This window comes from Leptopilina boulardi, unplaced genomic scaffold, assembly GCF_019393585.1.
Source record: "Leptopilina boulardi isolate dan_hultmark-lab unplaced genomic scaffold, ZJU_Lbou_2.1 LbouV2_269, whole genome shotgun sequence".
In the NCBI taxonomy this organism is placed as follows: Eukaryota; Metazoa; Arthropoda; class Insecta; order Hymenoptera; family Figitidae; genus Leptopilina; species Leptopilina boulardi.
The window spans coordinates 912,041-938,964 of record NW_026137828.1 but is presented as its reverse complement, the minus strand read 5'-3'; the positions used below and the strand labels follow the sequence as shown (position 1 = coordinate 938,964).

Genomic DNA, 26,924 nt, shown 5'->3' with positions numbered 1-26,924 from the left:
GAAAAGCTCACATTTTCTCGCAAATTTTATATACAAAATATGTGGAGAAAATTGTCACAGAAACAATATATAAAGTACCTAATTTCATCTGTAAGTCGTATATTATTGCATATGAATAAATGTTCAGTTAAATGAAAAAAAAATATATTAAACAGAAAACAAAATTCAAGTCAAAAGCAAATATAATTAAAAATTTTTCACTTAGAGCAACACAAGATTAATTAAAAAAAAAGGGCCAACCTTAAGAAATTATCTCAAAATTTCCTCTAATTTTTGTAGAGGAATTTCATTTTTCATTTGGAAAAGTGAACAAAGCAAACTTAATTCAACCACAGGAATTCCATTTTGGCAAGAACCGTTAACTTAAACGTAGGAAAAGGAAACGGAAATTAAGTGAAAATCACACTAATGTGTGCGAATCGGCCGGAAATGAAAATTGAATAGAGATGAGATAGAACTAAAATTGTGCAAGTGTTAGTAATGTGCGAAGAGTTGGATTATATTTCAACCTCGTGTGTGTGTGTGTGTAAATGTGGAAGATATTGTACTCGAGAAATTTCAAATATTATTATTATAGGCGAAGCAATTTCCAAAATTACTATGCTGTCACTCATTTTCATAATTTCTTTTAATTTAAAAAATTTTCTCTTTGTTTTATTTTCTTTTTTCTAATTACACAGCCACACATAAAAAAAAGTTTTGATCTGGGGGTCTAACTATGACTATCAGATCAGGATTTTGAGATAACCTCAAAAAACCAATATGGCGGACACTTTTTCGAACAATTCATCGGATTTGTCTGAAACTCTTTATTCGGGGGTTTTTGGGGTCGCTGATCACGAATTTGATGTCAGTTTTCAAAAATTCAAAATAGCCGATCCAAAATGGCTAACACATTTTAGAAAAATTCATCGGAATCGCATGAAACTTGTTACTCGGGGATTTTCGTAGTCGGTGATTTCGAATTTGAACTTTGTTTTCAAACATTCAAGATGGCGGACACTTTTTCGAAAAATTCATCAGAATCGCATGAAACTCGTTACTCGGGAGTTTTCGGAGTCGCTGATTACGAATTTGAAGTCAGTTTTTAAAAATTCAAGATGGCGGATCCAAGATGGCGGAAATTTTAAAAAAATGCCGTCATGGCAGATACACTTAAGAAATTTGTTACGATGCCATCTTGAATGTTTGAAAACTGACTTTAAATTCGTAATCAGCGACTTCGAAAACCTCCGAGTAACGAGTTTCAGGCGATTCCGATGAATTTTTCGAAAAAGTGTCCGCCATTTTGAATTTTTAAAAACTGACATCAGATTCGTGATCAGCGACCCCTAAAGCCCCCGAGTAACGAGTTTCAGGCAAATCCGATGAGTTTTTCGAAAATGTGTCAGCCATTTTGGATCCGACATTTTGAATTTTGAAAAACTGACATTAGATTCGTGATCAGCGACTCCAAAAACCGCCAAGTAACGAGTTTCAGGCAAATCCGATAAATTGTTTGAAAAAGTGTCCGCCATATTGGTTTTTTGAGGTTATCTCAAAATCCTGATCTGATGGGGTAAAACAGACCTCGAATTCGGATTCAGGGACCTAAAAAACATAAAGTAGGCATAGTCTGACCCCCAGATCAAAACTATTTATTTCGTGTGGCTGTGTTATGTATATATATAAATTTTATTAGTAACGTCAAAAAATATAAAAAATAGGTATATGTTATTACTAAATTAATGTTAAATTAAATTTACTATAATTGATAAGAACTTATAAGTTATACTTTAATCTGACTGCGCCATCTATGTATCATGCTTCATTATATATCTTGTTACAGTATACCACTTCTCCTAGAGTGAAATCACAATCTGTCAGTATCTCGTGTCCGTGCTGAGAAACGAGATAATTAACAAGATAATTAAATTATTGTATTGATTCAATACTTAAATAATAATAATCTTTTATATCGGCAAGGACAACAGAAAAGCAAATAATAAAAAAATTGTGTTATTCGATTTTTTACTAAATTGATTACTATATAGTGTTAAAATTTAACTAACAATAAATAATAAAAATGTGTCGACAACTATCATGATTTAGAATTCATAAGAGTAGAAAAAATATTCTTGAAAAAGAACATTCCAGAGTATACTCTGAGAAATAGATGACGTTTAATATCAAGACATTTCAATTTAACGCCGTATAACATTTGTAATGAGTTCTCCTTCTATCGCAATAAAAGCACTTCCACAATTAGCAAACTATGAAGGATACAAATACCCAGAAGCAGCTGCCCTTAAAGGAGATATACTTATACGTTAAAGATTTAATTACAGACATTAAAACAATCGAGTAAGGGTTACAAGTTTAGCTTAAAAAAAATGTTGAAACTATGTGTACCACCTATTTTTGTACGTGAATTACAAGTCAAAGCGTTTTAATAAAACAATTAATATTATAAAGGCTTATCTAAATATGAATTAAATAAATCTGTTGAACGAAAGAAAAAGAAATAATGAAACAATAAAAAAGTCATATAATCATATGTTTAAATTAATAAAACATCTCCCAATCCATTTAATATCAACGAAATAAAAAACAACTATTTTCAAGATTAACATTCCGTCAACTGGAGCCCCATGTGTAAATAGACTGTATCGGTTTCTTTAAAAATAATTATCCTGCGGCTACCCGCTATACTTTTCAGTGCATAAACTATCTAATTTGTTATTCTTGTGAGCAGCAACATCTCGGTTGTCATTTAATATTTTCTGGTGAAATATCTAAGGTCGACAACATTCAATTACTGAGGTAGGTTTTTGACGTTTGGAGCATAGCAAAGTGATTGTTTTTCAGTAAAGAAATTCCTCATGTGAAGTTTTGTGTACTTTGAAATATGATGAATTTGTTTTTTTAATACTAGCAGCGATATTTGTGAGATAAGAGACCAGTTGACAAACGACGGGGCTATAAGGAACACAATTTTTTAAACAGAAGTATTTAAGTGCGTTCCGTAAATGTAAGTACTTTGTAATTTTTTTTATTATCGTTTGTTTTTCGGTAACTAATTTAGTTTTCTTCTGTGTAGATGGTTCGAGATCCAGAGCAAAATAGCGATCAGTGACACTGTCCACATCGTCACATTCATTAGCCTATATCATCAACGTGTAAAACGTATATTCATTCACTCAATTCTTTCATATATTTTTATTATTTTTGTATTTTAAAGCAATAAACAACAATTTTTAAACTTTAAATATGTTTTTGAATGGTTTTTTGCATTGTTCCTAATAGCCGCATTTCGTCATTTCAAAAAAATACCTTTTTGCTTTTTTTTGTCAAAATTCCAGTTTCGATCAAAACAATAATTATACCGTTTAAAGTACTTGCCAAGATAAACTAAATGAAACAAAATTAAAGTCAATATATTAGTAAACGTAAAAATTATAAGTCTTATAATTTGAAATCTGTTCCTAATAGCCCCAGTCGATATTACCAAACAGAACAAATATTATTAACAATCCACAAAGAAAAAAAACTATCTATCAAAACTTGTCTACTGTAGCTGGATTACGAATAGCAATAACGCTACGAAGATTTTGCTACTTAACGATTTGAAGCTACATTCACTTAAAAATTTTTTTTAGATACTTGGTGACTCAAAAAAATTGTATCAGTTTGATAGATTTAGGTTAGTACAATTGTTTCGCTGGTCTTGTCTAGTAGGGTTATATTGTAATGATAGTTAGAAATCAGCCGGTAAATATTTGTACTTAATATTATCGCGCGTCGATAAACATGTTACCGACCGCGGAGCACAAGACGTAGTACCCGATTACGCCGCGCGGGCCGCAACGCCAAAGCTCACTCGCGTGCGTCCAGCCCACCGATCGGCTATATAAGCTGCGCTCTCGCTGAGGACCGTCACTCTCAACTCAATAGAAACTCTGACAAATTTACTGAACAGTGCAATTGATCATGCTATACCAAAGATTAGAATACCTCACATAGCAGCTCGAACCCCTTTGCCAAATCACTTGAAACTTTTAATTAAAGAACGAAATAAACTGCGCAAAGCATATCAAAGGACTAATTCAGAATACCTTAGGGTAACTAAAAATAGATTTTCAAATATTATAAAGAGAGAAATCAAAGATTTTTACAATAAAGCTTGGAATAATAAATTAAAAAATCTTAAAGTTAGGGATAACAGTCTTTGGAAGACTGCTAAAGTATTTACTAAACCTTACACAGGCAGCATTGCTAAACTACACGGGCCAAATGGCCTGGTTTATAATGACTTAGAGAAATCGAATGTTTTAGCAGACAACTTCGAGAAGGTGCATCATCTCACCGAAAATATGGGCGACAATGTTACTAATAGGGAAGTGTATAATATTTGTAGAACCCTTCGAAACAAAGAAGTAGATGCAGATACTATAGAATTAACATCTCCAAGTGAAATTAAAAAAGAACTAAAATATCTACCCCCCAAGAAAGCTCCTGGTCCAGACGGTATTCAGAACATCATTCTTAAAAACTTACCTAACAAAGTTATCGTTCAAATCAATCATATCATTAACGCTTGCTTTAAACTGTCGTACTTTCCAAACGCTTGGAAAATAGCAAATGTCTTGGCCTTTCACAAGACTGGCAAGGACAAGCTTTTTCCGCAAAGTTATAGACCCATCAGTCTCCTTCCTACCTTGAGCAAACTGTTTGAAAAAATAATTCTAATTAGAATAAAAAAACATGAAAACATTAACAAATTACTTATCCCCGAACAATTTGGCTTCAGGGAAAAACATAGCACTGTCAAACAATTGGTTAGATTAACGAATGAAATTACAACAAATTTTAACTTGAATCGGCACACGGCAGCCGTTTTCCTTGATATAGAGAAAGCTTTTGATACCGTCTGGCACAGGGGTTTAATTTACAAACTAGTTAAACTTGGTTTTCCTACATACATTATTAAATTAATATCAAGTTATTTAAGTAATAGGAAATTTAATGTTATTTATAATGAGCAAAAATCAGACACCAAAAATATTGTAGCAGGGGTACCTCAGGGATCCATTCTTGGGCCCATTCTCTTTATATATTATCTAAATGATATTCCCAAAAATAAAAACTCAAAACTAGCAATCTTTGCGGATGACACGGCGCTTTTTGCCTCTTCGTGGAAGAAGTACAAGGCGACCGAGTACATCCAGAGGCACCTGAATGGACTCCTGAGGTTCTACCACAGATGGAAGCTTAAAATTAATGCAGCAAAGACAGAGTTCATTATATTTAGCAAAAAAGGCGAGGAACAAAATGAAAATAACATTAAGATAAATGTAAACGACGTTAATATTAAAACTAAAAATAGTATTAAATACCTAGGCGTGATTTTAGATCATAAGCTTTTATTTAGAAACCAAATTAGTGAAACATGTAAAAAAGGGTATATTATGAGTCGTACTCTACATAGTCTGATTAATAGGAGTAGTAAACTCAGTAAGAAAAATAAATTGTTACTATATAAAACTTTTATAAAACCAATACATTCAAAAGATCCAAACTTTTGAAAACAAGATTTTAAGAATCATTTCTAAAGCGAAACCAAGAACAAGAAATTCAAAAATTAGAGAAAAATTAGATATCGACGAAATTACTTTAGATATCCTAGACTTAACGTACAAATTTTACAACTTTCAAATTTCGGAAAATAAAGCATTAGATAATATTAGGATGTATACCAGAGACACGGCTCCATTCAGGCTGAAACACAAATTACCGTATGCGTTAATTATATAATCTTTTTGTAAACGACATATCTATTTTATATAAAACCACTGTTTATTTTTTGTTAAAGTATTTATTTAGTTTATGTAGTTTTAAGTTTTAGAATTAAGAATAGTTATATTTTCCTAGTCACATAGTTTTTTAAGTAAAAAAATTTTCTAATGGGGTTTTTTAATTACGTAACCTTTTTACCCAAAGAAAGAACACAAATACTACAAAAAACACAAACAACAGACAACACAATATAGAAACATTCAGACAAGTTTACATGCATAACAGGCGCTGAATATAGTACTTTTCCTAAGTAAAATTAAGAAATATATGTATCTTTTTATGTAAAAAGTATAATTTTGAAAGATAAATAAAGATGGTTTTCAAAGTCAAAAAGGACCGTCACTCTCGTGCTACACGGAGTCCGGGTGGGTCTAGGAGTTTTACTCCGAAAATCTTTGTAGAGAGTTTCACTCTCGTTCGTCGGGTTTTACCCGTCGAACAGTATATCGGTTTTATGTGTAAATAGTGTATAGTAACAAATTGCAAAGTAACGTATCGCGATGTAAAGTAACGTAATGTATAGTAAAGAAACATTGTAAAGTAACGTAACAAATGTATAGTAAAGAAATATTGTATTCCCGCAGTTTAAAGTAAATTTTCCGTTTTATTACCGTTTGTAGATATACTTAGAGTTTTACTCTTTGTATAATTAGGACACGAGTTTTACTTGTAGTTCACCAGAATATCGCGAATTTTTAGGCAGTATTACAATTGATTTCACGGCTCATCGCTAGCGAGTTGAAGCCGATTTCGTAAATGCGCGGCTCAAATAAGCGACGTTACCAGGTTGATGCCGAATTTGTTTCAGTTTGTAATTAACCCGTAATTATCCTGTTATTATTTTTGTTGGAATCAAAACGAACCTTGGCTCGGCGAGCTAAAATTTTGATTCTTATAATTACAAACGTTACAGATTTTTACGTAATATATATTAAAAGTTAAAAATTTTTTTTAATAAACTTTATCAATGAATTACCATATGAAAGTGCAAATACTTATCAAAAATACTGTCGACATTTAACTACTTGGTTTTTGTGATGCAAGTCAAAAAGGATACGGTGCATGCATTGATATTAGATTCACTAATGATCAAAGCGAAACCGAGATTAAATTATTACGTATACAAAATCTAGAGTAGCCTGTTTGAAAACTCATCCTTTGCTGAAATTAAAATTTTATTCACTTCAAAATTATAAGTAAATCTATTTTTTACTTTACTTAAGACATTACTATTAACACAGCCACCTTTTGAACCGATTAAAACATTATTAGTTTGCTAAATAAATCTCACTAAAATATTCATGATAATAAATTGAAACCTTCTAAATTAAGCTGCTTAGAAAAATTAATAATTTAAAGTACAGCATTCCCAAAAGAAATAGCTTATTTAAAACAAGCAAAAAGAGTTTAAAAATTAATCTCAAATCACATGATCCAATCATTGATCGAGATGGAATTATTAGAGTGGAAGGTATGGCTTAAAAATAACTGAAATTCCATATTTGCAACAGCATCCTATTCTCGTAACACTGTTCGAACCATATCACGGAAATTATACTTGACAAGGAACAATTTTGCAATAAGCATTCTGGAATCTAAACAATGCTTTATGGTACTAGTTCGACGATTTTGGTTAATATAGCACAGAAATTAAGTTCTTAAAGTATGAAAAACTATTAAGTTCAAAATATAGGTGATTGTGTGTCATACGTAAATATTTAGACAATTATCACTAATTGTAATACAATTTATAATAACTTGTTAATATATAATTATTATTGTTACTACGATGTATCAGAACTTTAGATCAATAACTTCATTAAATCTTTTGCAGTTTTATTGATACTTTTTTTTCTTTTATTTTTATAAACTTTCGTGAGAACGAAAGATCTTGCTTTCACTATTAAGAGCATTTGAACCTTCGTGACGTCACAAATCATGGCGCATGACACGCAAACTTCTCAGGTATGTGAAAAGCACAATTTTGAATATTTTTTAAAAAAACCTTTTGGAAAATGTTCAGAATAACATAGACTCTGTCTGTTATGTGCGGAAAATTCAAAATTTTGCGTTTAAAACGTTTTTTAAACAATGTTAAGGTCACAAATCATGGCGCATGACACGCAAACTTCTCAGGTATGTGAAAAACACAATTTTGAATATTTTTTAAAAAAACCTTTTGGAAAATGTTCAGAGAAACATAGACTAAGTCTGTTATGTGCGAAAAATTCAAAATTTTGCGTATAAAACGTTTTTTAAACAATGTTTAAGTTGGTTGTCACAAGTAAGGAAAAATACACGAATTGCTTATATGTAGGCATTGTTTAAAAAACGTTTTAAACGCAAAATTTTGAATTTTCCGCACATAACAGACAGAGTCTATGTTATTCTGAACATTTTCCAAAAGGTTTTTTTAAAAAATATTCAAAATTGTGCTTTTCACATACCTGAGAAGTTTGCGTGTCATGCGCCATGATTTGTGACGTCACGAAGGTTCAAATGCTCTTAACCATTTGGCTGAATCATATCTTCGTTAACCTGGGGGTCGATTTTGTAATTCCATTGACACCCCTTCAAATTTATTATTCCATTTCCACTTCTAGTCCCACATTTTTATCATTCTACGGATATAGTTCCGAATAGCACATACCTCCGATTTCAATAAAACTTAGTATCCCTACGTAATTTGGTGCGCTGATTACCAAAATCATAGTGAAAATTGGCGGAAATTTAATTATCATGGTAAAAACCATAAAAAACACCATAAAATCATGGTTTTTTTCGATTATCTCGTAAAAAACAAAAAACTTCGAAAAAAGTTTTAGACGAAAGTTGTAGATCTCTAAAAAACACACATTTCATGTTTTATGCATTTTTTACCAAAAGTCATTATTTTTCGAGAAAAACGCAAAATAGTAAACACGGCCTTCGGCCGCGTAAGGTACTGCTCGCTTCTCTTTTTAAGAAATCTTGGCGAGAGGGGGTGGATGTGTCCGAAAGTAATTTGCAGAAATTGTGGGGTGGAGTCTACAGCAGCGGTAAACGCAAAATAGTAAACACGGCCTTCGGCCGCGTAAGGTACTGCTCGCTTTTCTTTTTAAAAAAACCTTGGCGAGAGGGGGTGGATATGGCCGAAAGTATTTTGCGGAATTCGTTGGATCCTGAGTAATGGTGAATATGATAATTTCTGCAAATTACTTTCGGACACATCCACCCCCTCTCGCCAAGATTTCTTAAAAAGAGAAGCGAGCAGTACCTTACGCGGCCGAAGGCCGTGTTTACTATTTTGCGTTTTTCTCGAAAAATAATGACTTTTGGTAAAAAATGCATAAAACATGAAATGTGTGTTTTTTAGAGATCTACAACTTTCGTCTAAAACTTTTTTCGAAGTTTTTTGTTTTTTACGAGATAATCGAAAAAAACCATGATTTTATGGTGTTTTTTATGGTTTTTACCATGATAATTAAATTTCCGCCAATTTTTACTATGATTTTCGTAATCAGCGCACCAAATTACGTAGGGATACCAAGTTTTATCGAAATCAGAGGTATGTGCTATTCGGAACTGCACCCCATTCTACTTGTACTTCTATAGATTAATAATAATAAAACTAAAAAATAATGTGACGAAAAAATATTTCTTGACGTTATATTTCGAGAAATATAGTGATCAAATAGCCTAGAATAAGACCCAAGTAAAAATTTTGGTTCTCTGTTAATTCTTTTGGTCCTCTGTTGTTTCTCTATTGATGCTCTTGATTCTCTATTGTTCTCTATTACTTCTCGTGATTCTCTATTAATGCTCTTGGTTCTCTTTTACTTCTCTTGATCCTCTTTTCCTTTTATACATGATATAATTTTGATTCTCGATTAATTCTCTTGATTCTCTTTTGCTTTTATACCATGGTGATTCTCGATTACTTCTCTTCATTCTCTAATTTGAAATAATTTTTTTTATTTCCTTGTTCTTTTATAATGGCCATAGAGTGGGGTTAAAATTTTGGGTGTCAATGCGAGGAAATGAATTGAATAGTTTAGTCATAATTTTGCCTCTCATCAACACAGACATAGAATGGCCATACTCTTAAGTGCCGGCCGAGGACACGGAAAGGTAGAATAATTTTCTTTGTTTTACTTTTTCTTTATTTCGACTTTATTTTATGAATTTAAGTGATTATATTTTTTGTGTAAAGTGTGGCCGTTAGTTATTCCTGAATTTTTATACAAATGATCTCAAAACACCACATCTGGAGGAATAATTATCGCGAGGTCAATGAAGCAAAAGAAAGCATCACCTGGGGTTCCCCAAGTCAGGTGTACGACAAACTTTTGGATTTTGGCTTGTGTGCATCAATTGCGCTCATCTGTAATCTCACCCCAAATTGGATGAGTATTATTGTATTTATTTTTTTTACTTATTTTGTATGTCTTTAATAATCAAGATTTAACTAAAATCTTTAGAGTATTTCAAATTATAATTATGTCAAAAGGTCGAAATATTAATTATTTTATATTATTTAATTATTATTATGTGCCTATAGCGAGCTCATAATGCGGGGTATTTGTATTAATTTATTTATAATCGACTAATTATTTTTTATCTCTTCAAGGACATTGAAATAAATTGACTTCTATATTGTATTTTTTTCATGTATATTTGATTGGTTGTGGATTTATTGTTGTTTATTTTATTCCATTTCTTTTCATAAAATTTTCAATTTGTTATTAATTAAATTTATATTGAAATCTAGCTTGTATGTATAAGCGCAAAATCGAGAAGCAAAAAAGAATCAAAATTACATACAATAACATTCTCTTTTGATTTTCTTTTTTTTCAAAAATTTACAATTTAAGAGAATCAAAAGAGAATCAAAATTTCGACTCGGGAGATTAGGGTAAAGGGTCAACAGTTCGCCCCTCCGACCTTATATCGATCATAGCGCTAATAGTTCGATATATTGACACATTACCAAAATTCACCGGATCCGTTCCTCACATTTTATCCGTACGTCTAATTCTAATGTATGTAGCGGATTTGATCTCTTGAGTGAAAAAATTTTATTCAACTAAATTATATTATATTGTTTCTAGAAATCTTGTTATATTTTAAAGATCAACGATACATTCATTTGGAATTACCATTATTATTTTATTATTTAATTAATCAAGAAAAGAGTCGATATTTGATTATTGTAGATCTTCTCAAGTAAGTGATTAATGTTATTTAAATTTTATTCTTCCTTTTCTTTAAGAAATTAGTATTCCTGGAAGTCGCTTAATCCGTTTTAATAATTATTAACTTGAATAATTAATTGTAATGTCGGTCACTCGAAGTTTTGTCTTTTGAGATTTATGTATAATTTATTGTAGAAAATAAAAATTTTCCACCTCTAATTTAGTGTGTGTAACATATATATATATATATATATATATATATACAGATAATCAAATTTGCAGTAGAGTTTGTTATAACGAGATTTCAGTAGCTCGGTTAAATTTGAAAACAAGCTAAAATATTAACTTGATTAGTAACACGAGACCTATGGAGATACGTTACACGAGAGTTGCAAATTAAATGTATAAAATAAGAATAAAATTTTAAATTATACAATTTATGTTTTTTTATTTGTAGTTCATTTGTTGCCAGTTGTAAAAGTCTACTCACCAAAAACAGTAAAAAATAAAAAAAAGAAAACTTCACTTTAATAAGAAAACTTTTTTTATCAGCCTTATCGTAGTTTTCTCAAGTTTCTGTGCGCACTTTTTTTTGCAAAATTTCATAACATGATTTTGCATTTTTTTAAATGTGAAACGTTGACAATTTTAAATGAAAAGTAATTGTTTATATTTTATAATAAGCATTTGCTTATTTAATCAGTTTTTGGCTTTTTAGGTTTAATTACTCAATTGCAAATATAATAAAAAATATAAATTTAATAATTGCTAAACGAATTAACGAAAAGGTTCAACATTGTCGCTTACAATAAGGATTATTTTTGCATAAACATTAATGTGAATATAATCCTTATTGTAATCGACAAAGTGTGACCACTTCACGCGGACTTCCACATATAATTAATAAATATTAATTAATTACATATTCTCAGATACTATCTTTTTCATAGTACTTATTTCTGTCTTTAAATTCAGTCCATTAACGTTACCCCATTTCTAGGAAAAATAATTAAATTTAAGTGTTTTATTTCATGAATAACTTATATTTCTATTCTAGAAATAGTAATCGCCTATATTAAACTTACGTTATCTATTCCTAAAAAACAAAAAAATATTCAATGACGAAAATATAAATTAACTTCTAAGAATGCTTAAATTTAATTTATTTTATGCTATTTTTATAATTAATAATTTTAATCAAAAATAGCAATTACTAATACATTTCATTTATGTTTCCATTTTTAGAAATAAATAACAATAAAAGTTATTTCATTTATCTTTGTAGTTTAAATTATTAATAAATTCTGATATATAAAATTTTATGAGAAAAAAAATTCATTTCTCTTTCAAAAGTGTAATTAAATAATTAAATTGAAATCAATTAATTATATCTTTTCTTAATATTAAAATAATAATATTTTGCTGAATTAATTATTATAATAATATACTTAGAAAATTTCTAGACAATGTGACGTTAGTTCAGGAGTGGGATGACAAATAGCGACAGCTACATTCACTTTAAAAAATTTTCTTGCTATCGGGTGACTAAAAAAATGGTATCATTTTGATAGATTTAGGTTGGTACAATTGTTTTTCTGTGTATTTTTTTCTCATATTTGCTTTATTTTATAATTAACCCATTTTTTTTAGAATCAAGAATGTATCAAATTCATAAGGATTTCCCACGATGAAGAAATGAATCAATTAAAAGAAATATCTAAAAGCATGTCAAATTCATAAAGTGTAACACTTCAAATCTCAAAAGTTATAAAAAAGGCAATTTGAGGCAAAGATAATTCTTAATATTATTATATTAACACTTTTATTTCTAAATTTAAACCTTAAATTTTTTTATAATTAATAATTATAAACTAAATGAAACATAATAATAATAATAAAGAAAAAAGGAGACATTTATTTCCAATTTCTATCCTTACAAAAAATCAAGAAAATAATTCAACTTTATCCAATAATAATAAACTATTTACTTTTCTTTTGTGCATTTAAATATTTATTGCATTTATATTTATTATCTTTTTCATAGGATTAAAAGTTTCTATTAGACATTGTCTAAAATAAGGAAAAAAATTTAATTTAAAAAATTTTGAAGATATAACCTCGGAAATAGAATTTTTGTTCTCACGCAAGGTTTCACTAAAAAAATGTATAGGGCATTTTTTGTAAGTTAAAGAGTTTTTCAAGAAATGAAAATTTAAATCAATTTAATTTAAAAAATTTATCAATTTTTAAATTTAGGCTGGTAAAGAATATCCTAATTTTAAATCTCATGCAATTATTATTTTTAATTCTTGCAATAAGATTAATTTTCTTAAATTTTATTTATTAAATTAAATTAAAAAAATTTATTTCCGTTATAAATTATTTTAACATTAAACTAGATAATTTATTTTTAAAGTTGTCATGATTTAGAATAAATTTCACTAAAAATATGTAAGTTTTTTATTCTAAATAACGAAAAGCGCTACATAGCGACTAGCGCTATTAGTAATCCCACTGCTGACATCACTGTTACGTATTTTATGTTGATTAATTTAGTTTTCGCACATAACTACGCTTCCTCATCATATATTTTAGACTTTTCCACAAAATCTCAGATCAATCCATTTAATATTTTATTAAGAGTAAAGTTTTCTATAATATTATGGACCTAACAATCACAAGCTATTAGTATTCTGATTATGGTTACACTAATTAAAAGTTGAAGGTTTATTAATTGAAATAACTTGTCTATGGCAAATATTATTTCGAAAAATATTAAACTAGTAAACTAACATTAATTGCAGTGAATTCGCAGCCCACAGTGTTTTATTAAGAATTGGCTATTATTTTACTTGCAATTTGCATTTAAACTTAAAATAACTATACTCACTATTCCTGCGCTGGGATCTGTAAGCTTGCAAGGTAAAACAGCTGTTCCTCCTTTTTGAGCAAGAACCTCTTTGATTGATCCAGTTAAACTCTCCTCGTTTTTATCTTCTTTTGCCAAGTCTACATTATTGACACTTGATTCCTTCTGGTGTCTCGCTTCACTCCCTTTAAAAAAAACTCAAATGTTACTAACTTATTCTCCTCTGATTCACATCATTATATTTATTAAAATCCAAATATAATCAAATTTTTAATTTAAAATTTCTTTAATTTAATTTCAATTTTTGAAAATTAAATAAAATAGTAATTTCTTTTATTGAATTTGAAAAATTCATATTGTGATTGATGTTGATGTAGTTATGATTAAAGTACATTAATTGAATTAAAAATAAAAAATTATTTGACGATGCAATGATTTAAGCTGGTACTCAATTTACATATACTATTTGTTGATTTCTGAAACATACTTTCATTCTTTTGGGAATTGAAATCTGAAGTTTAATCTTCTGCAGTGTCTCGCGGGTTTTACCTAAAGCAGACTCGATGCTCGAACTCGAAAGTGATCCGAGTGATAGCGGAATTGCCTGGGGAATTTCGATATCCAACCTACAATGTTCGCATTACCCAACATTGCTATTTCCGAATTACATGATGGTTGTATCTTATATATATATATATATATGTATCACTGTTCTATCCAAACTCTGAATATATCACGTCCATCATTTTCAGTTAATTTTATGTTGAATTTAACATTAGGTAATTTTACACATTAATTATTTTAATTTCAAAAAATAATAAAAAAATAATATTTTAATTAATTTAAAATTATTTTTAGCCATCTTACTCCTGTTACGTCTCAAAAAGAGAAAATAACTAAAGAAATAATATTTTATTTTATTTATGTCCGCTAGGTGTTTCAGTAATATATCCTGTTTTATTTACAGAGCAGAAGGTTTTGAGCTAAGGGTACAGGAAAGAATGAGAATATAGAAATTTAAAATTACAAGGTTACAAGTTTATTCAGACACAAATGTTTTAGTTATAAAAATTGTTCTTTTGAAAGAGAGATTCCTGAAGCAACCAATCCTGAAGGAAATAGGAAGTCAGCATTTCACTGCAACAAGAAATGCAAAGGTTACTACCATTTTACAAGAGGTGATTAAGGATTTAGGGGTAAAAATATAAATCACTTAAATTCAGTAGCAAGATGCGTGAAAAGAATCACTGCTGTGTCCTGATTATGACAGGAAAGGCTGGTACCAGATGTCGTTTTATGAGGCTCATAAGTCCAGAGTTCAATTTGCCGTGACGAAGAGCCAAACGATGAGATTCTTCCAAAGAGGAAGTAAAGATGATTTCCAAATATTATGGGAAAATCAGGTCCTTGAATAATAAGATGAGTTTTTCTTAATGTAGAGACTTTAACACTTGACTTGGAAATTTTTCTAAGTCGAACTTGAATATGAAATTGAGCAGAGTAACAGTACTTATACAAGATTTCGTATATGAAGATGACGCGCTGGTATATTACCTGATTAAAGCGCACTTAGATGATACCCGGTCGCAAACTGAAAATTAAATAACTCGGTCCTTATAAAATTATTAGAGTAAAATCAAATTACACGAATGATGTTGAGCGTGTAAGTGATGATCAATATCCTATAACGACGAGTACATGCGCTGAATATATCAAACCTTGGATTGTTAATAACTAAACATTTGAGGTGAATGAAATTTTAGGATGGACGATTTGTAAGAAATTGTATACAGACTGTATTATAAATATGCGCGGTAAATGAAAACAATACCCTAAATCTAATGTATAAAAAAAATGATTGACGATGGAATAACGAACGTGTGACAAAACGAATTAGTTGCTAAATTACCTCTATGATGATCACTTTTCCTTGGAAGTTGTAAAATATATTAATTTAATGAAGCTGTAGTTTTTATATGTAAAGAATTCTTTTATTTGTATTAAAAGTTATAGTTGTGTAAGTGTAAAATTGTAAAATTGAATTAAACAGTAGCCCATTGGTTAAGAAAAAAGGGGGGTATTGTTACACGAATGCAAGATTCGACTTGAGTTACGATGACGTGACACTCCCAAAACTTTGGATATTAAAGAGAGTGAATTTAAATAGAATTTCTACGAATTTACAATAAATATAAAGAATAATAATTTCTAAAATTAGATTCTTACAGAAAGTGTTAAAGAAACATTAAAAGAATTTTTTTTTTTTAATTTTACTTCTGACCTGACTTGAAAAGATTGATATTATTCTTCTTCTTTAATTAAACATCTGACCAAATGATAAATTCAACATATAATAAAAAAATTATTCAATAACTTAATGCTGATAATAAAAATACATGAAAATATCACTTTTACTTTAGAGCGAAATAGGAGCAAAGATGTAGTAAAATATTATTAATAAAAACTTCAATCCGTAAATCAATCAATAACTATTACGAACCATGAAATACTTTCTTCCGTACAAGTTGAATTTTCTCGTTTGTTTCAAAGTTACAAAGACTGCCACAAATTGATTGAGTGTATATATATATGTAAGAGTAAAGGAAAAATCTTTGTTGGAAAATGTTACTATAAATCTTCTTCTGACAAACTATTTATTGAATTGAAGATGCTACGCAGCAAATAAGATTGGTCAAATAGAAAAACTTTCTTATTTTCCTGCTTCTTAAAGGAAGTTCCATTAAAGAGGTGCGAAAAAAAGAAGCTTGACACATATTAGAGTAATTTACTTTTTCTCCTTTTTTTAAAATATAGTTCTCATTGTAAATTCAATTATTTAAGTTGCGGTTGAATGTGAGGAGGTTCAAATATAATGCAAATTCCAATGGCATAACCTCAATTGTTGTATACACTAGATTCTGCTGATTAATTTATTAGTTTCTAGTTTCATCTTATCACTTGGAAACTTATGCACTTGAGCGTATCCAATTTATTAGTGACTATGGGCTACCAACAATTTTCACACACAACCTTGAAACCTTTCCCTAATTAATTTCATCGCTATTGCAGCGATAGTGCACGTAAATGGGTTAGACATAAGTGGTTAAGTGAATAACTTAGCGGTGGCATTCAGAAGGGTTTAGCCTTTAATTATCAGCTTCAGAACATGCATTTTCCAAGGACCCTACTTGACATTACTCCCTTCATTTTAAGCAACGTACATTTTCTCTGATCTCTCATACGCGGCAGTTTCATATACGGTAACTTCTGAACATTTATATCCCTTTTATTTATATATGCCACTGTTAGGAAATACAGTATTAAATTTAATGTACAAATGTATATGAAGTAAATATAGAACACGTTTATTAAAATTTAAGATACAATTCACAAAACAGTGTTTACTTTCTTTATAATGAAATTCAATTCAACATTTACATAACAATTTAATTTGTTCCTAAATCAACTAGAACTGCATCAAAAATTAATTACAACAGAATTTGAATTAAAAGTTCAAACAGCATACTCCGTAAGACTTAAGACTTCGTTAAAAAATAAGCGATTTGCATGTGCGATCTTTCTCGAATTAAAAAAATATTTAAAAAATGCATACCAAAAAATTTAAAATGGCGCAACTTCTACAATTTTAAAATTGTTGAAAAATCCTTTGGTATTTTAATTTCTCATAATATTCTCTCATTCTTGGAATAATATTAATATTTTAAAGCACCTGATAAACTCAATTTTTGTAATTTAATTTTAATTCTAACTTTGTGATATTATTAGTACTGACCTACTTAAAAAATTACAATTATTTAATCGTTGTTGAAAGAGTATACAAAGGAACAATATTTAACTGTATACTGGGGAAAAAAATGTTAAAATAAAAAATTGTATTATAAAAAATTTCAAAGAAGTCTGAGAGTAGAAGGAAAACTCAGATTGGATATAATATTTACAGAAAACAGTCGTAATCACGAAAACTTTTGATGCAATGAGAAGTTTTTTCTTATGAAATGCAGAAAATTGTTTTTTGCGTTTATCACAGTAAAATGGAAGAGAATATAATTGCAATTATTTTGTATTTTTTATATATTCTTGTTTTAAAATAATAATATTATTACAATTCTGTATGTTGTTATTTAATTTTGCTTCCTCGTGGAGGAAGCTATGTAGTCCTTTCGTTTATAAACTTTTTAAAAATGGTGAAAACAAATTTTCCTCTATATAGAAACATGTTATATGAGATCCTGATCAATTGTCCGGATGTATGTATGTGTGTGTGTATGTGTGTGTGTGTGTGTGTGTGTATGTGTGTGTGGATCGTTTTTGTGAACACGATATCTTTAACAGGTTTTAATGGATTTGGATAAAATTTGGTAGGCTTATTTAACACATTAATCTCTCAAAAATGACGAGAGGATTTTTAAAAATACCCAAAAAAAAAAATTTTATCGTCTTTTTTCCAAAAAATTTTTTTTAATTGAAAAAATTTTTAAATCGAAAAATTTAAGGTAATATATAATATAATCGTCTTCTTTATGTCAAGATGAATCGATTGATATATATAAAGTATAGATTTGATTGAAATTTAAAGAATTAAAGAAAGTTAAAAAATCAAAAATTCTCATTTTAGCTAAAAAATGATGTGTTTATTTAAATTCATGTTTATATATGAAATAATTTTATTCCCTGCATTGAAACGAATTGGTTGGTATATATAAAGTATAGATTTGATTTAAAATTTGAGAATTAATAAAAATTGAAAAATCGAAAATTCATATTTTAGCTAAAAAATTTTGTGTTTTTTTTTAATTCAAGTTGATGAATAAAATAATTGTATTCCTTGCATTAAAACGAATCGATTCGTATATATAAAGTTTATGTTACACTCAAAATTAATTAAAATTTTCTTTATTTTTCAAAAAATTTAATTAATTTAAAACATTTTTAATTCGAAAGTTTTTAAATCAATCAATTGAATTGGACAAATTCATTGATTCCTTCACGAGGAAGCGAATTTTTTGCTTCACACAATGAGGAAGCATAATGTTTATGAAATAAACATAAAGGACCCCCTACTTGTTCAACAAGTGATCTAAAGAAAAAGTTATTTTAAATACTGTTATTGTAGATGATTAACCTTAGTTCTTATTTCTGAAAAAAAAGAACATTTCTCTCTGATCATAAGACACATTATAGCTTTTTAATTTTTCGTGTGTAAAATCAAAATATTTTTTCGTTTCCTCTTGTCATTTATTTTTACTGACTTTTCTTACTGTTTTCTTATATTAAATGATTTGACTATTGCAGGAGTATAAAAAATATTTCGAGAACAATTTTCTAGTCTAGAGCATTTAGCAGACGATTTTCTAAGTGACTGCTGATTACCTACTCAGACTTTGACGAGAGCTACAGCTGTTGAGAATGCACCTCAAGTGCTGCTTATGCACTTAACGAACACCGCAAAATGCGGCCTAAAGCCTATGTGAATCTGAGCTTTAAATACCGCTCCAAATAACATAGTAAGCTACACCGTTCCTAGAACATTTTACAAAATGAAGCAATTTGTTCGAAAAAGTTATCAAAACAGTAAGGTTTTGAGTAAACATGGTATGTATAGAGTGAAAAATAAAATATCTCAAAAACCTTTCAAATGTATTAAAAAGCATGAAGAGTTAACTAAAATAAATATATATATTTTATTAAGAGTCTCTCATGAATTTATTTCCAACATAGTTTATTTTCATTATTTCTGCGTTTAAAGAATTTTTTACACTGCAAAGGAAATATTTTCATTTTGACCTAATTAGGTCGACCTCTTCTATGTTTATTATTTTTTAGACATCTGTGTTTATATAAATGATTGGCAATATTTGTTTAAATCAACCACTGTTACTGTTTGTCTTCTAATTCACCTTCAAAAACAAAAGGTTTCTTCTTTTAATTATTATAAAGGGTTGTTATAATTACTACACTAAAGTGGAGACATCTTGAGGGGATCCCTACTACCTAAAAAGGATTTCACAAAAAAGAAAATAACGACGAAATAAGAAATTAAATCAGTCTGTGTAAAGTGAAGAAACTATAAATGTTTATAAAAATAAAATTAAACAATTCTAACAAGCAGCCTACAATGTGATATATGTATATTTCGTCGTTTATAGTCATATTGTCGTATGTGTGTGGGAGGGAGAAACTAACCTATCTGTATGATAGTGAGCTATGGCTGATAAAATATTTTGAAAAATAATTGGTTACAGAAGTAAAAAAAAATTTTTTAATAAAAATTTTATAATAATATAAGTAATACTAAGAAGTCATATCTCCCTTTACTTTTGTCTGCTAGTAGAACTAGTAGGCTTCTGATAGTTCGCAGATGTTTTCAATTTATTATTAGTATTTTGGAAACTATCTTTAATTTTGAAATACGAGACAGACCACAAGCTTGTGCGCGCATGTTATTTTTTTGTAATTTAATAACATAAAGGTTTGAACGAATCATAAAATTTATTTATTAATTTTAAATGTATAACTATGTATAATATATACATAATTTTTAACAATATTTTATGTTCGTTGACTTCCAAGAAAAATTTGAGAGAATCCCAGGACCGAATTTGTGACAATGCAACATATAATTGCCACAGAAAAAAAGGTGAGTAAAAAATTGTAAAGATAGAGGATAAAAGTCGTTAGGATACAGGGTAAAGGATAAGTTTGTGATGGATAAAAATGTTACTAAAATATTACTAGAAAAATGGATGTCATATTTGAGTAAACTGTCTAATTTTAATAAAAATATTATTAACTTTACACTTAACTTATTAAATTCACAAATTTTATATAAATAAGTAATTGCATGTGGAAATATTTTGCCTATAATTATTGTCTATTAATAAAAATATCTTTGACTAATACAACTGACAGCTGACGACAGTACGTAAATAATCAGAACTGGGAAATTAGAACTCAACGTCTGTATTGTTGCACGAAAGCAGAGTTGGGTAGTAACTGAATTTTTTGTGCATATTAGGCTGTGTCAGTTCATCGAGATATTTCAAGTTCAAGATATGACGTCAGAGGTCTGGAGGGACAACAAACAGACGACACAATGTTCTTCTTACGGGGAAGAAAATTTGTTTCCACTTTCATCAATTTTATTCATACTGTAAACACGGAAAACGTTTGTTGACATATAATAAAATTAAAATGTGTGTTGATAATTAATTTTGTTATATATTTGATTCATTTGCATTGATAGATTCTCTGAATTCGTGATAAAATATAAATGTTGAGGTTAGAAAAGTTTGTTTACTAATCACATTTTACATTTTAACATTATTAAACAATATCCAGTATGCATGTTATTAAAAAAGATATAAAATATATATTATAAGTGGGAATTACCGCAGCAGTAAAAGATTTCAAGTTAGTAAACAAACACCCCTAACCTCAAAATTTATATTTTATCACGAATTCAGAGAATCTATCAATGCAATTGAATCAAATATATAACAAAATTAATTATCAACACACATTTTAATTTTATTATATGTCAACAAGCGTTTTCCGTGTTTAAAGTATGAATAAAATTGATGAAAGTGGAAACAAATTTTCTTCCCCGTAAGAATAACATTGTGTCGTTTGTTTGTTGTTATTCAGTTACTACCCAACTCTGCTTTTGTGCAACAATACAGACGTTGAGTTATAATTTCCCAGTTCTGATTATTTACGCACTGTCGTCAGCTGTCAGTTGTATTAGTCAAAGATATTTTTATTAATAGACAATAATTATAGGCAAAATATTTCTACATGCAATTACTTATTTATTAAAAATTTGTGGATTTAATAAGTTAAGTGTAAAATTACTAATATTTTTATTAAAATTAGACAGTTTACTCAAATATGACATCCATTTTTCTAGTAATATTTTAGAAACATTTTTATCCATCACAAATTTATCCTTTACCCTGTATCCTAACGACTTTTATCCTCTATCTTTACAATTTTTTACCCATCTTTTTTTCTGTATGACCATGATTAAATACATCTTTACGTTGATCAAGTTAATCATCTCAAAAATTTTCTTATCAAATTATAGTAAAAAGATAATTTCAATTAAATATCACAATAACAAAGAAAAAGAATACAATATACAATACATTTTTCTTACCCAGTTCATAACTTCTTTAACACAAAAACTGAAATCACAGTAAAAATACAAAAAAAAATTTAATAATGAAATCACTGTAATCACTGATAATTAGTTACAAATTATCACTCAATTTTTTCTCACCAAAAAAAAATTATCATGTATACCGAAATCACTATAACAATTAATTAAAAACTAACACTCAATTTTTTCTCACAAAAAAAATATCATGAATAATGTAAACACTATAATCACTAACAATTAATTACAAAGTTAATTCTTCAATTTTTCTTACCACAAAACATTATCCTGAATACTGAAAACACTGTAATCACTCACAATGAATAAAAAACTGACACAAAAATACACAACTTTTTCAGTAGTGCTATCATGTGCCTACCGTCACCAAATGCACAGGCTCATCCCCTCTGTTATATTTATTCTATTTATGCACCTTAAAAAATATTAAATTTTATTTTGAAATTAGAAAAATTAACCAAATAAAAATTGAGAAGAATGTGCAAAATAACCAATAAAGAAAGGTGTCTACACTTGAAATTAGCTGCAAGTATCTGATGAAAGTATGACGTCAGTTTTGAGCAATCACAATTCATAATTTTGAATTCTACCAATAAGGATAGGTGTAGAGTGCGCCTCCAGAACGGTCTGATCCTTGGAGTTGCAATTCCCTCCTTGGTGTAGCAGATTTCCACGTTTGCCCTTGCGCAAAAAAAAATAAATAAAGATAGGTGTCTACACTTGAAATTAGGCAATTACACGTCTCGTTTTTTAAAATAGGAGATTGAAATAGTACAATAGAATTAAGTAAACAATAAAATTTACTGAGTTTCTTATATCTTTTAGTATTTCCTAAAAGGTAGTGACAAATGTGTAAAAACAAAAGGAACAAAAAAATTACTCGTCTTGACAGCGATAACATTGAAGCAGTTAGAACAAGGAAAATTAAATTAAACAGTAGCCCATTTGTAGACACAGCAAAAGTTTCAACTGAGTTAACGAGACTAAAGTTTTGGTGGTTTTGGGCAACACGATAACCGGAAATTACTTGTCAGACATCCACTGAGCAAAGTGTATTAAGTGTTTTTTGGGCCGACGAGAAAATGACTCAGTTGGAATGTAAGCAGGGAAGTTTGCTACGATGAGCTTGGCAAACCGCTCGACAACCGGAAGACTTTCTTTCTTCATGTTCTCTTTTTTTTATCTATGTGTATGTGTATGTTTCCAGACGAAGACTGTATTCATAAAATAAATCTTCACAAACAAAAAGAATAGAGAGTTGGCTGTGTATTTACTGGACCCATTCCAGTTATTTAAATGACCAAACGTATAATTTATTTCATATATGAGAATCGATTCCAAACGGTTAATGCTCCCAAGGCTTTATTCCAAACTTTGAATGTTCCGCATATATACAGATTTATTGAAAATTTTCTCTAGGAATATTCTTTATTTTCTTTGTGATATGATTTACTGATTGTTAAAATAGTTTTGCAAATTCTATAAAGTTTTCTCATGAAATACATAAATATAAATTGATTTTAGATAAGTTCTACTTTAAATTGATGACAAATTCCTGATGAAAGTAGAAAAAAAATTTTGAATTAAAATGAAATGACAAAAGAGAAATTTTTATCTCACCCGTGATGTAAAGTTGAATCTCTAAGACGAGAGTCACCAGAATCAGGAGTGTTTTCATTATGACGGTGTATTGTCCCTTTGTTTAGATCCTCATCTTGTATTGTATTGCCTGAAAAAGAAAATAAATTGTTAAAATTAATTAGCTTCAAAAGAAAACGCAAAAGAAATATCTTCTTTAAAGGGGGAAAAGAGATTTAAATCCTCCAACAGATGCTGGTGAAGAATCAATTTACCAAGAAGCATCGTTTTTTCTTTTGAAGGTGTGATCTTTTTCGCATACTTGATTGAATTTCCTCTCGTATATCTCTTTTAACCATTATTTAATAAAGTTGAAAAATTAAATGGAAAAGAAAGTTAACAGAGAAAACCTTTTTGGCCAAGCAGAGGAACTTTTTTTTTTTTTTTGAAGAAAAAGTTGACGAACTTTAAACATGTTACGAAATTCTTTACAAGGTTTTTCGTTAATGTCTTTTATTTTCAGGAAAAAACAAACTAAGGAAAACCAAAAAAAAAAAAAAAAAAAAAAAAAAAAAAAAAAAAAAAAAAAAAAAAAAAAAAAAAAACGATAGGTAATAGTAATTGTGAGAAAAATATCGTCCTAGTTTTTTTGTTAAATCTGAAAATGTTTTTTTAAAAGGATGTAAAGCAGATGGGATGACACGTATCTTCACATGACAAGAATGAAAACTTTTTTATATTAAATGCTTATATCTTTTGATATTGAAGGGATGACTATAGGGAAGAACTTATTTGAGAGAAGAAAAAAGAAAAAGTCAAGATCGATACATGAGTTTAGTTGGTCTATACACCTTTTAGCTGATAGCCTCGACCTTAAGGCACGATCGCATACTTTATTCTATCCTTCGCCTGAGGGAGAGGAAGCTCTTAACTCTCTTTTTGGCTGACATGCATATGCACTTAGGAAAAGGTATATTTTCAATTTCTAAAGACGTAAGGGGAAGCATAAATAAAAACTCGATGGAAAACAATTCTTATGTTAATAATTTTCATGGTAGATATGTATTTCCTATTATAAGTGGAACATCGTTTTAGTAATTTACTGGAAATTTATATATATATATAACGATCAAAAGATAATATTAGTTTTAGGGGATTTTTTTTAAGTAAATAAAAAATAAATATATGTAAATTTTTATTTGGAAAAGTGTTTTTAATGAGACGTCCTACATTCATGAGGAGCTAATTTTATATACTGAAATATTAAAATTTTTGATCTTTATCTTGAAACGTGTTTCCCCTTCTAATTATGATTTGCAAATAAATCAATAATTCTGTAAAATGTTAATCGTTTCAGAAAATCTATTGTGTAGCACGAACCCTCGGTTAGCATTTCCTTCTATTTCTTCATATCTTTTTCATGCTTTCACCCCAAGTCTTATTTCACCTCGACAGTGTGTGTATGTACTTGTACACACACCTACCATATCCCTCATCATCCCGTCTATTTCTTGCTTACGCAGAGTGAATTTCTAATGAGTAGGTAGCTGGAAATAGTTACATAGGCTTTTTCCACTCAATCAACCTTATACCGCTTTCACTTCGTATAGAAAAAAAAACTCTCTAAAAGGTCATATAGATACACTCACAGATAGTACATCTTTTTTTTTGAGGATGTTTGCAGCTGAAGGCTTGTATCTTTATTTTCTTTTTAAAAAAATGGAAATAGAATACAATTGGAGAATCATTAGAAATTAATTTTTCTATTCTAAAAAGTAGTGGATAGCAGTAGTTTATTTAGTTAAGAACCATGTTTTTGAAGTGTTTGAGAACCTTTTATTTCCTTTTCCATAGTTTTATGAAATACTAGAGTATGTCTTTTTTTATTGCGGTCCAAACATGCTTTGCGACCTAAGGACGTAAATTGCTAGTTATTCATTACTTGTAATTAAAATTGTTTATATATTTACGTTATACGTTTCAATGGATTATAAATATATGTACGTTAAATGATAAAATGTAATTTTAAAGTCCCATATGATTACGTGAATTTCATTAGTATAATAAATGTAAAAGTTTATTGAGCTTATAATGTATATCTGTTTATTATATAAATGAAACTTTAATAAGTTTTATAAACACATTCATGTGAACAAGCAATTTATAAATAAATCATTAACAAGTCAGTATATAATCATAAAATATTTAACAGGATATTCGGAAGCATTCGCGTGTTCCGTCGAGGTAAGCTGGTCGAGCAAACGAAATTACAAGTTTTCGGAAATGGGATTTGCATGTAACTGGTGGTTTCGCATTCCAATAGAAACGTATTCATTATACATTTGACGTGCTTGCGTTATTTCAGTCTTTTCTGCAAAAGATAAATTCATGTTTTTTTCATTTCATAATAAATTCCAAACATTCTCTTAATAATTAAATTTTTAAATTCATTGTTTAATATTAAGTAGTTTGAACAATCAGAAACGCTATAATATAAATAAAATAAATTCTCCATATGACCGAAAATTAAAGAAAAACTATTAAAGCAGCAATGATTTTTCGAAAAAATCAAAATAGTGATCTATAAATGACATTTGAAAATTCTATCGTATATTTTGTATTATAAGTAGTCTAATTTTGGTTTAAGGTTAAATAAAGCGCAAAGTTGCGTTTAAGTCGACTGAACCAATTGGGATTTTTAGGTCCATGTAGGACTATATTCCCGATGTTAAAGCAATATCTACTTTTCAGTGAAACCACTACGCGACATAGAGAAACGCCGGTGATTTGGCAAGCCTCTTCACTATACCAAAGCTCCGAAATGGAGCAGGAATGGAAAAACTGCCGCTGTAAAGCCTTAGAACCAAATCAACGATAAATAATGTCTAGACGACGCGATCAAACTGTAAACACCACAGATCAACTGGAACATAGAAGTACTGCTCACCATGTGCAAAGCATTTTGACTTGGCCAATTAGTAACACGACTGGCGTGACGTCATAATTTACGCTCAATTACCGCGTTCGACAGCCTACAGGTAAGATGAACGTGCCATGAGGCAAGGACACTTTGAAGATTCTGTCGAATTGTCTTATGCTACAAGACTCAACAATTAATTAATCAAAGAAAAACAAGAAATTAATCAAGTATTTAAGTTAAAATCTTACATCATCAATATAAGAAAAGATGTCGAGATGGTTCTTGAAGGAGGAAGAAGCTTAATTTAAAGATTAGTTCTCGAGTGGACTCCTGAGAATTAGTGAAAATAAAATT

At 29.0% G+C, this 26,924-nt stretch overlaps 1 protein-coding gene across 2 annotated transcripts in view; it reads right to left on the bottom strand.

Annotated features, from left to right (window-relative positions):
* Nucleotides 1–26,924, bottom strand: part of LOC127281480 (igLON family member 5-like) — a 144,279-nt gene that overhangs the window by 36,437 nt on the left and 80,918 nt on the right. For both annotated transcript variants that reach the window (XM_051305201.1, XM_051305202.1), the window contains exons 2-3: nucleotides 23,693–23,801; nucleotides 13,900–14,063 (exon numbers count right to left, since the gene is read on the bottom strand). In XM_051305201.1, the coding sequence (XP_051161158.1) occupies nucleotides 13,900–14,063; nucleotides 23,693–23,750 (222 nt within the window). In that variant the 5' untranslated portion in view covers nucleotides 23,751–23,801. The remainder of the gene's footprint in view (nucleotides 1–13,899; nucleotides 14,064–23,692; nucleotides 23,802–26,924) is intronic.